Below are 12,680 nucleotides of genomic sequence, written 5' to 3'. Positions count from 1 at the left end.
ATGGCAAATATATATACTATAACCCTAAAGCAACTAAGAGCTATAGCCAATAAGATAAGAAGTTCAACTAAATAAGAAGAGACTGAATAAAAAAATAGCTATAATACAGTCACAGGATACAAAATTGATGTACAAAAATCTGTTGCATTTCTATACACTAATAATGAAGCACCAAAAAGAGTAATTAATAAAATAGTCCCATTTGCAATTGCACCAAAAAGAAGAAAATACCTGGCATTAAACTTAACTGAAGAACTGACAGACCCATACTCTGAAAACTATACAACATCAATGAGAGGAACTGAAGATGACAAAAATGGAAAAAAATTCGATGCTCAAACCATAAATGTTGGAGAGGATGTGGAGAAAGGGGAACCCTCCTGCACTGTTGGTGGGAATGTGAAATGGTACAGCCACTCTGGAAAACTGTGTGGAGGTTCCTCAAAGAGTTAAAAATAGATCTGCCCTACACCCAGCAATTGCACTGCTGGGGATTTACCCCAAATACAGATGCAGTGAAACGCCAGGACACCTGCCCCCCGATGTTTATAGCAGCAATGTCCATAATAGCCAAACTGTGGAAGAAGCCTCAGTGTCCATCGAAAGATGAATGGATAAAGAAGATGTCGTCTATGTATACAATGGAGTATTACTCAGCCATTAGAAACAGCAAATCCCCACCATTTGCTTTGACATGGATGGAACTGGAAGGTATAATGCTGAATGAAATAAGTCAATCGGGGAAGGACAAACATTATATGGTCTCATCCATTTGTGGGATATAAAAATTAGTGAAAAGGAATAAATGGAAAGGAGTGAAAATATCAGTGAGGGTGACAAAACATGAGAGACTCCTAACTCTGGGAAAGGAACAAGGGGTAGTGGAAGGGGAAGTGGGCGTGGGGTTGGGGTGACTGGGTGATGGGCAATGAAGGGGGCACTTGGCAGGATGAGCACTGGGTGTTATGCTATATGTTGGCAAATTGAACTCCAATTAAAAATTTTTTTAAAAAAATTAAAAAATATGCAGGACACAACCCTAAATTACTCAGCAAACCAAGGTAAAGAAAATTTAAAACGTAGATAGAGGAGAGGGGCAAGATGGCGGAAGAGTAGGGTCCCCAAGTCACCTGTCCCCACCAAATTACCTAGATAACCTTCAAATCATCCTGAAAATCTACGAATTCGGCCTGAGATTTAAAGAGAGAACAGCTGGAATACTACAGTGAGAAGAGTTCACGCTTCTATCAAGGTAGGAAGACGGGGAAAAAAGAAATAAAGAAACAAAAGGCATCCAAGGGGGAGGGTCCCCCGAGGAGCCGGGCTAAGGCCCGGGCGAGTGCCCCCAGGACAGGAGAGCCCCGACGCGGAGAAGCAGGAGCTTCACCAATCTTCCCGGGTGGAAAGGCGCTCGCAGGGAGTTAGAGCAGGACCCCCAGGAGGGCGGGGATGCCCTCGGGCTTCCTGGGACACTAACAGACACCTGCGCCCCAGGGAGAGTGCGCCGAGCTCCCTAAAGGGCGGTAGCACGCACGGCGGGACCCGGGAGCAGCTCGGAGGGGATTAGGCAGCGGCTCCGCGGAGAGGGGGCTGCCCCAGCCAGGAGCACGATTCCAACAGCGCAGGCCCGGGAGCACAGGGCCCCGGGGACACAGCCCAGGATCCGACCTCCCCCCAGGACACGCAGAGACCGGGAGGGCCCAGGACAGCAAGGAGGCTTCTGCCCCAAGCTGAGCAGATCAGTGGCCCCGCCCCGGAGCCTCAGGCGCCTGCTGACTGAGAGCTCTGTAGTTACTGCGGGAGCTGAATCCAGGGCTCCAGAGCTGGCCACCGCCACTGTGGTTGTTCCTCCTGGGGCCTCACGGGGTAAACAACCCCCACTGAACCCTGCACCAGGCAGCCCTGCACCAGGCAGAGCAGCTCCCCCAAGTGCTAACACCTGAAAATCAGCACAACAGGACCCTCCCCCAGAAGACCAGCTAGACAGACAAGTTCCAGGGGAAGTCAAGGGACTTAAAGTATACAGAATCAGAAGATACTCCCCCGTGTTTTTTGTTTTGTTTTGTTTTGTTTTGTTTTTGCTTTTTGCTTTCTGTTTGCTTCCCCCACCCTTTGTTTATCTTTTTCTTTTTTCTCTTTTTTCCTCCTTTTTTCTTTTTCTCTTTTCTTTCCTTCTTTCTCTCCTTTTTCTCCGTTTCCCAATACAACTTGTTCTTGGCCACTCTGCAGTGAGCAAAATGACTAGAAGGAAAACCTCATTTCAAAAGAAAGAATCAGAAACAGTCCTCTCTCCCAAAGAGTTACAAAATCTGGATTACAATTCAATGTCAGAAAGCCAATTCAGAAGCACTATTATAAAGCTACTGGTGGCTCTAGAAAAAAGCATTAAGGACTCACGAGACTTCATGACTACAGAATTTAGATCTAATCAGGCAGAAATTAAAAATCAATTGAATGAGATGGAATCCAAACTAGAAGTCCTAGCGACGAGGGTTAATGAGGTGGAAAAACGAGTGAGTGACATAGAAGACAAGCTTATGGCAAAGAGGGAACCTGAGGAAAAAAGAGACAAACAATTAAAAGACCATGAAGATAGATTAAGGGAAATAAATGACAGCCTGAGGAAGAAAAACCTACGTTTAATTGGGGTTCCCGAGGGCGCCGAAAGGGACAGAGGGCCAGAATATGTATTTGAACAAATCCTAGCTGAAAACTTCCCCAATCTGGGAAGGGAAACAGCCATTCAGATCCAGGAAATAGATCCCCCCCTAAAATCAATAAAAACCGTTCAACACCTTGACATTTAATAGTTAAGCTTGCAAATTCCAAAGATAAAGAGAAGATCCTTAAAGCAGCAAGAGACAAGAAATCCCTGACTTTTATGGGGAGGAGTATTAGGGTAACAGCAGACCTCTCCACAGAGACCTGGCAGGCCGGAAAGGGATGGCAGGATATATTCAGGGTCCTAAATGAGAAAAACATGCAACCAAGAATACTTTATCCAGCAAGGCTCTCATTCAAAATGGAAGGAGAGATAAAGAGCTTCCAAGACAGGCAGGAACTGAAAGAATATGTGACCTCCAAACCAGCTCTACAAGAAATTGTAAGGGGGACTCTTAAAATTCCCCTTTAAGAAGAAGTTCAGTGGAACAATCCACAAAAACAAGGACTGAATAGATATCATGATGACACTAAACTCATATCTGTCAATAGTAACTCTGAACGTGAACGGGCTTAATGACCCCATCAAAAGGCGCAGGGTTTCAGACTGGATAAAAAAGCAGGACCCATCTATTTGCTGTCTACAAGAGACTCATTTTAGACAGAAGGACACCTACAAATTGAAAATAAAAGGTTGGAGAACCATTTACATTCAAATGGTCCTCAAAAGAAAGCAGGGGTAGCCATCCTTATATCAGATAAACTAAAATTTACCTGAAGACTGTAGTGAGAGATGAAGAGGGACACTATATCATATTTAAAGGATCTATCCAACAAGAGGACTTAACAATCCTCAATATATATGCCCTGAATGTGGGAGCTCCCAAATATTTAAGTCAATTAATAACCAATATGAAGAAATACTTAGATAATAATACACTTATACTTGGTGACTTCAATGTAGCTCTTTCTATACTCGATAGGTCTTCTAAGCACAACATCTCCAAAGAAACCAGAGCTTTAAATGATGCACTGGACCAGACGGATTTCACAGGTATCTACAGAACTTTACTTCCAAACTCAACTGAATACACATTCTTCTCAAGTGCACATGGAACCTTCTCCAGAATAGACCACATGCTGGGTCACAAATCGGGTCTGAACCGATACCAGAAGATTGGGATCATCCCCTGCATATTCTCAGACCATAACACCTTGAAATTAGAACTAAATCACAACAAGAAGTTTGGAAGGACATCAAACACATGGAGGTTAAGGACCATCCTGCTGAAAGATGAAAGGGTCAACCAGGAAATTAAGGAAGAATTGAAAAAATTCATGGAAACTAATGAGAATGAAGATACAATTGTTCAAAATCTTTGGGATGCAGCAAAAGCAGTCCTGAGGGTGAAATACATCACAGTACAAGCATCCATTCAAAAACTGGAAAGAGGGATCCCTGGGTGGCGCAGCGGTTTGGCGCCTGCCTTTGGCCCAGGGCGCAATCCTGGAGACCCAGGATCGAATCCCACGTCGGGCTCCCGGTGCATGGAGCCTGCTTCTCCCTCTGCCTGTGTCTCTGCCTCTCTCTCTCTCTCTCTCTCTATCATAAATAAATAAAAATTAAAAAAAATTTTTCAAAAACTGGAAAGAACTCAAATACAAAAGCTAATCTTACACATAAAGGAGCTAGAGAAAAAACAGCAAATAGATCCTACACCCAGCAGAAGAAGAGAGTTAACAAAGATTCGAGCAGAACTCAACGAAATCGAGACCAGAAGAACTGTGGAACAGATCAACAAAACCAGGAGTTGGTTCTTTGAAAGAACTAATAAGATAGATAAACTATTAGCCAACCTTATTAAAAAGAAGAGAGAGAAGACTCAAATTAATAAAATCACGAGAGAAAAGGAGAGATCACTACCAACACCAAGGAAATACAAACGATTTTAAAAACATATTATGAACAGCTCTACGCCAATAAATTAGGCAATCTAGAAGAAATGGACGCATTCCTGGAAAGCCACAAACTACCAAAACTGGAACAGGAAGAAATAGAAAACCTGAACAGGCCAATAACCAGGGAGGAAATTGAAGCAGTCATCAAAAACCTCCCAAGACACAAGAGTCCAGGGCCAGATGGCTTCCCAGGGGAATTCTATCAAACGTTTAAAGAAGAAACCATACCTATTCTACTAAAGTTGTTTGGAAAGATAGAAAGAGATGGAGTACTTCCAAATTCGTTCTATGAGGCCAGCATCACCTTAATTCCAAAACCAGACAAAGACCCCACCAAAAAGGAGAATTACAGACCAATATCCCTGATGAACATGGATGCAAAAATGACAAATACTCACCATTTGCTTCAACGTGGATGGAACTGGAGGGTATAATGCTGAGTGAAGTGAGTCAATCGGAGAAGGACAAACATTATATGTTCTCATTCATTTGGGGAATATAAATAATAGTGAAAGGGAATAGAAGGGAAGGGAGAAGAAATGGGTAGGAAATATCAGAAAGGGAGACAGAACATAAAGACTCCTAAGTCTGGGAAACGAACTAGGGGTTGTGGAAGGGGAGGAGGGTAGGGGGTGTGGGTGAATGGGTGGCAGGCACTGAGGGGGGCACTTGACCAGATGAGCACTGGGTGTTATTCTGTATGTTGGCAAATTGAACACCATTAAAAAATAAATTTATTATTTAAAAAAAAGAAAATTTAAAATCTAAAAACAAAAAGAAAATCCTCAGATGCCAAATCAAGATGGCATACATCTTAGAATTATCTAATATAAGGACTTTAAAGTAGCTATCATTTAAAAAGTGCTCTAATAACAATCACTCATGAACAATGACAATTCAATAATCAATTATAATAGAGGTGTTGGCAAATTGAACACCAATAAAATATAAATTTATATTTAAAAAATTATAATAGAGGGATCCCTGGGTGGCGCAGTGGTTTGGCGCCTGCCTTTGGCCCAGGGCGCCATCCTGGAGACCCGGGATCGAATCCCACATCAGGCTCCCGGTGCATGGAGCCTGCTTCTCCCTCTGCCTGTGTCTCTGCCTCTCTCTCTCTCTGTGACTATCATAAATAAATAAAAAAAATTAAAATTTAAAAATTATAATAGAGGGAGATTTTAACATACTTCCCTCCATAACTGATATAACTGACATAAAAATACATGTTAAATATATAAACAGGGGCACCTGGGTGGCTCAGTTGGTTAGGCATCTGCATTCAGCTCAAGTCATGATCTCAGGGTCCTAGGATCAAGCCCTGCTTCAGGCTTCCTGCTCAGCAAGGAATCTACTTGTTCCTCTCCCCCTCCCCCTCCCTCTACACATGCACACATGCATTCTTCCTCTCTCAAATAAATAAATAAAATCTTTTTTAAAAAAGATATGAATGAGAGAGATGCCTGGTTGGCTCAGTCAGGGTAGCATGTAATTCTTGATCTCGGAATTGTGAATTTAACCCCCTCACTGGATATAAAAATTACTTAAAAAATAATAAGTTTTAAAAAGATATGAACAACAGAGTCACCTAGGTGGTGTAGTCAGTTGCATGTCAGCTCGGGTATGATCTCAGTGTCCTGGGATCGAGCTAGTGTCAGGTTCCTCACTCAGCCAGCAGTCTGCTTGGGATTCTCTCTCCCACTCCCTCTGTCCCTCCCACTCATGCTTGCATATCCCACTCATGCTCTCTCTCATTCTCAAAATAAATAAATAAAACTTAAAAAAAAAGATATGAACAACACAAGGGTGCCTGAGTGGTTCAGTCAGTTAATTGTGGGACTCTTGATTTGGGCTCAGATCATGATCTCAGGGTTGTAAGATGGTGCCCTGTGTCAGGCTCCACACTGGGCATGGAGCCTGCTTAAGAGCCTCTCACTCTTCCTCTGCCTCTCTCCACTTCTCCCTCTCCCCCTTTCTAAAAAAAAAAAAAGTTTGAAAAACATTTGAAATTTTAAATTTCTAACAGTTATTGTAACATGCATAGAAAACTGCACCCATTGAACAGTATGCACTGTTTTCAGTGCACACATGCATACAGAACATTTGCTAAAATTGACTCTGGTCCAGCCCACAAAGCCAGGATCATCAAAATTTCAAAAGACTGAACTCAAATACTGGCTCTTAATGTGTTTGAAATTTTTTAAATGCTTTTCTAATGATCTTCTGGGTCAAAGAAAAAATCCACAATGAAAATTAGAAACTATTTAGAACTGTATGATGAAGAAAATACTATACTTCAGTTTGTAAGTTGCAACTAAAGTTATGACTAGATGTAAATTTAGAGGCTTAAAAGCAAGGATTATAAAAGAAGAATATCTAAAGACCTGGGGGGGGGGGGAACATAGCCTGCAAGGCTGGACACAAAAAGCACTAATCATAAGGGTAAAGACTTTATTACATTATATTTAATAACTTTTATAAATACAAAGACACTGTTAAGCTACAGACCAGGAGTAAATATATTTACAATATATACATCACACAAAAAACTAGTATTCAAAATAGGTAAAGAATGGTTGTAAGTCAAGGGAAAAAAAAACACATAACCCCACAGAAAAATGGGGAAAAGACTTTTGAACAGACACTTCACAAAAGAGGATATCCATGTGGCCAATAACCATATGAAAAGGTGCTAAACAACATTAGTTAACAAGGAAAATAAAATTAAAACCACATGAGATACCACTATATGCCTTCCAGAATACTTAAAATTTAAAAAGACTAACATCACCAAGTGCTGGCATACTTATGGAGTAAGAGTTAACTCCCATACATTACTGACTAAGAGAACAAACTGGCACAAACATTTTGGAAAAACATTTGGCCTCATTTAACAGGGTTGAAAACATGTATACGGTATATTCCATCAGTCTCAATCCTAGGTATATACCCAACAGAAAATGTGCACATGTGCACTAAAACATTTACAACAGCTTACTGTATTAGCCCAATGCTTGAACAACAAAGCATCTATCAAGAGAAGAGTGATAAAATGTGATATATTCATTAAATCTAATAATAATAATCAATGAAAATGGCCAAACAGAAGAACACAAAAGGATAGCCACTGTATAATTCTATTTAAATAAAGTTTAAAACCGGGGTAACACTAACATAGGATTTTAGAAGTCAGTGATTATGGAAGAGGGTAGGTGTATTGATTTGGATGGAATGTGAGGAATTTCTGGATTGCTGGCATCGTTCTATTTCTTGACTTGAATAGTAGTTATTGAGGTTTGTGTAATATGATCTGGAGACACAAAGAAAAGACTAGTAAATTGTAGTTGAAAATAGATTTCAAAGATATTACTCACCAGTTAGAAAAGACAGAAAAAAACACACTGGTCAGAGAAAACAAAATAAAGAATGGTACAAAATGCACCATTTGGGGTGGAGGGAAAAGGGTTTAATGTGAGGTAAGACTAAGGAGTAACACTGGTTAGGGAAACCCATGAGAAGGTTTCCCAAATAGCTGGATGGTGAAAAATCAGTAAGAGCTTGTACTAGAAAATACTTCTATACACAGAGGCAAAGAAATAGAATTTAGAAAACGTAACTAATATATACAGCTACATAACATTTCCTATGCACTAGCAGCCAGTATGTCTTTAATCATTGCCACACCCTATATGGGAGTAGTATTTTTACCTCTATTTTAAAGGCAAGGCAAAGAGAAGAAACTTACCTAAAAGATATAAAGTCAGGAAATGGCAGCTTTCCAAATACTATATATATTTTATTATACTGATAAGAAGGAGGTTTCAAGCCTGGGTCATCTGGGTGATGATTATTTCATTAGCATATCCAGGCAACCTGGAAGGAGGGATAATCTCTTGCCCCAGAAAAGAATGATTTTTCTCTCTATTGTTCTGTCTTCATTAAACCCAAGCATCACTATCTCTTCATGGAAACAGGATACTTCCTTACCTCAATATAACTTGGGAAGTAGCAAGGTCAAACTAGCTTCAGAACGACCTGATATGTGGGAAAGGAAGTTGCTGAAAGGAATATTTACAAAATTCCAGAATATGAACTCCAGATATGGAAATATCCACTTCCACTGATTTCTACAACCCAAATATTTCTTAAACTCTTCCCTCCTTTATACTAAACCACTTTGACTTAGGCTCTCCCTGCTTTTCTCCTGCTCTGGTTACAACTGCTTCACAATTGGTTCCACACCTTCAGTCTTGATCATTGTAGTCAAACTTTGTGTGAGCAAACTATGGGTCAAATCCAGCCCACAAACTACATTTGTATGTCCTATAAGCTAATAATGGTTTTTGCATTTCTAAATGACTTTAAAAAAGAAGAAAAAGATATGTGACAGAGATGCATGTGACCCACAAGCCTAAAAAAATTTACTATTGTGTGCTTTCCACAAAAAGCTTGCCAATCCTTAATCTAAGCCATGCTCCCTCCACATCCCTTTCCAGAGTCATTCTTCTGCCAGCAGCACTGACAGGAAAACTGATAGGATACTGGAGTCTCAAAGCCCATCTTCCTGGGCTGTATTCCCACTGCACAGACCAAGTATCACACCCTTAGTACTATAAGAGCAACTTTTCCCACACTTGTACGGTACTTAATATTATAAAAGTAACTCCGTTTACTACTATTTCCTCAACTAAACCTTTAACAAATTGTAGGTAGAAATTGTGTCCTCTCTTTTTAATTGCCTTTTGTTGAGTGCTTACTATAGGTGAGAGACTGACCCAGATACTTTTTAAAATAAAATGTCACTTAATTTCCCTGATAACCCTAGAAATTTGGTATTATCTTCAATTGACATCTGAAGAAACAGGCTATGATCACAGATTAATTACTGGTGGAGCCAAGATTTAAAGCTAAGATATCAAAGCCCTGATAAAAAGTAGGTAATTAATTAATAAATGAACAAATTAATGTATATATGGATGAATCAATGGTTTTCTCTGTGACCTTACAGCCAGTGTTTTTAACAATATGGTCTTCATCTGACTTAACATTGACAAGTATCTCAAATCTTGGAATTGAAGGGTATCTTAAATTAGTCTAATTTAAGAGCTCATATGATTATTTCTTTGTGCCCATTTTATTCCAGAGAAGATTCAGGACATTTAACATATGACCTCTCTCCATAATATTCATGTTAAATAGTCATTTAGTTGATAAAGCTACAGGCCAAATCAAGATTTTAGATAAAAGTACAACATCAGAAAATTGATAAATGATGTAGTGTACACTCTATCTAGTCTATATTTGTATATTGCTATTGCAGTATAACTAATCACTAATGCCAAATGTATAAAACACAAATCTATTCCACAGGCCCAAAATGCTACAAAGAAAATGAAGTTACCTTTAATCTCTTTTCCTTTTCTGAAACAATGGTCCTGATGAGGGTAAGTTCAGTTAGAGAAAATACAAGTATAACTACCAAAGGGAAGAGACTTAGAAAAAGCCACAAAAAATCATCCTTGTAATAAGCAGGGTATGTAAACCTCCTAATGAGAATGGAGAAATCACCAAATATAGTTTCTATACGTCTGCCGTTATGGTACATCATGATGGCCTGATCTACGGCATGCTGCAAAATCAGGAACCCTTCTCTGATGTACCCTAAATGAGAAAACAAATTGTCAAATTCAGTATACCAAGAAACAGCCAGGCAAACAAAGGCAGCAATTTGGGTAATTCAAAGCTTTTAACTCAAAGAACAAAACAATTTCCCAAAACCTATAGTGATTTGGGACACAGATAATAAATAACATGGAGTCATATTAACTTCCTTCCCAAAATTAAAATATTACTTGAAAATGGTATAGTTGCTTTATGTAATTTTATAAGACAAAATAAATGAGAATTCAATATTAGGCATACCAAACATAAATAGAAGTGATACTCAAAACAGAATGTGATGCAATCCCATTTATATTAGCATCAAAAAGAATAAAATACATAGGAATGAACTTAACCAAGGAAGTGAAAGACTTATACTCTGAAAACTATAAAACACTGCTGAAAGAAATTAAAGATGGTACAAGTAAATAGAAAGACATTCCTTGTTCCTGGACTGGAAGGCTTACTGTTGTTAAAATATCCATACTATCCAGAATACTCTACAGATTCAACGCAACCTCTATCAAAATCCTTGTGATGACCACCAGGTGTATGTATGAAGTGTTGAATCACTAAATTGTACACCCAAAACTAACATTACACTGCATGTTAACAAACTGAAATTTAAATTAAAACTTTTTAAAATTCTAATCACAGTTTTGCAGAAAGAGAAAAAAAAAACATCCTAAAATCCAATTGAAATTGAAAGAATCTCAAAGAGCCAAAACAATCTTGAGCAAAGAGAGCACCTGCTCTTGTGAGCTGGAGGCCTTACACTTCCTGATTTCAAATATAATGCAAAATTACAGTGATCAAAAGAGTATGGTACAGTAGCAGCATAAAGACAGACATAAAGACCAACAGAACAGAACAGATAGCCCAGAAATAAATTCTCACATATACGGTCAAATGACCTTTGACAAGGCCACCAGAAGAAAGGATACTCTCTTCAAAACAAATGGTGTTGGATAAACTGGATATCTACGTGCAAAAGAATGGAGTTGGATTCTTACCGTATACTGCATGCAAAAGTTAAATCAAAAGAGATTAAAGACCTAAATATAACACCTGAAACTACAAAACTCTAGAAGAAAACATATAAGGCAAAAGCTTCATGACAGAGATGGCCTGGGTGGCTCAGTGGTTGGGCATCTGCCTTTGGCCCAGGGTGTGATCCTGAGATTGAGTCTCACACTGGGCTCCCTGCAAGGAGCCTGTATCTCTGTCTCTCATGAATAAATAAAATCTAAAAAAAAAAAACCCAGCTTCATGACATTAAATTTGTCAATGATCTCCTGGATATGACACCAAAAGCATAGGTAACAAAAGCAGAAAATAGACAAATGAGATAACTTCAAACTTAAAAGCTTCTACACAGCAAAGGAAACAATAGAGTGAAAAGGCAACCTATGGAATGGGAGGAATTATTCACAAACCATATAACTGATATAAGGTTAATATCCAGAATATATAAAGAGGGCACACTTGGGTGGCTCAGTTGGTTAGGCATCAGACTGTTGATTTTGGTTCAGGTCATGATCTTGGGGTCCTAGGATCCAGCTCCATGAGGGACTCTGCATAAAGGGGGGAATCTACTTGAGGGTTCTCTCTTTCTGCCCCTCCCCCCTCTCACACACACTCTTTCTCTCACTCTCAAATAAATAAATAAATCTTGGAGCACCTGGGTGGCTCAGTTAAGCATCTGCCTTCAGCTCAGGTCATGATCTTAGGGTCCTGGGACTGAAGCCCTTGTTGGGCTCCTAGCTCAAAAGGGAGTCTCTTTCTCCATCTCCTTCTGCCTCTCTCCCTGCTTGTATTCACTTGCATACTCACGCTTTCACTCTCTCTCTCTCAAATAAAAAATATTTTAAAAAATTAAAATTAAATAAATATATCTTAAAAAAGAATATATAAAGAATTCCTCTAACTCAACAACAAAAATAAGCCTATTAAAAAATGGGCAAATGACTTGAATAGACATTTCTCCAAAGAAAACACCCAAATGGTCAAAAAAACATATGAAAAAAACATTCAACGTCACTAATCATCAGGGAAATGCATATCCAAATCACAATGAGCTATCAGTGTGCAACTGTTGGGATAGCGTAACAAAACAAAACAAAACAAAACAAAAAAACAGAAAACAAGTGAGGATTTAAAGAAATTGGAACCTTGTACTCTGTTGGTAGGAATACAAAACGGTACACAGTATAGAGGATTCCTCAAAATACTAAAAATAACCACCATATGATCCAGCAATCCCACTTCTTGGCATATATCCAAAAGAACTGAAGAAAGAATCTCAGAGAGATAATTTGCACTCATGTTCACTGCAGCATTATTCACAATAGCCAAGAGGAGAAAGTAACTTATGTCCCTCCATAGATGAATGGATAAAC

At 39.1% G+C, this 12,680-nt stretch overlaps 1 protein-coding gene across 1 annotated transcript in view; it reads right to left on the bottom strand.

Moving 5' to 3' along the window:
• The window catches only part of LOC129519854 (phospholipid-transporting ATPase ABCA3-like), a 194,675-nt gene that overhangs the window by 160,421 nt on the left and 21,574 nt on the right, over window positions 1-12,680 (bottom strand). The window contains exon 5 of the mRNA XM_055340686.1: window positions 10,022-10,281. Coding sequence (XP_055196661.1) covers window positions 10,022-10,281 — 260 coding nt within the window. The remainder of the gene's footprint in view (window positions 1-10,021; window positions 10,282-12,680) is intronic.

The sequence above is a fragment of the Nyctereutes procyonoides genome, unplaced genomic scaffold, assembly GCF_905146905.1.
Source record: "Nyctereutes procyonoides isolate TBG_1078 unplaced genomic scaffold, NYPRO_anot_genome, whole genome shotgun sequence".
Taxonomy (NCBI): Eukaryota; Metazoa; Chordata; class Mammalia; order Carnivora; family Canidae; genus Nyctereutes; species Nyctereutes procyonoides.
The sequence above is the reverse complement of the archived record's forward strand: the minus strand, read 5'-3'. Positions and strand labels throughout refer to the sequence as shown.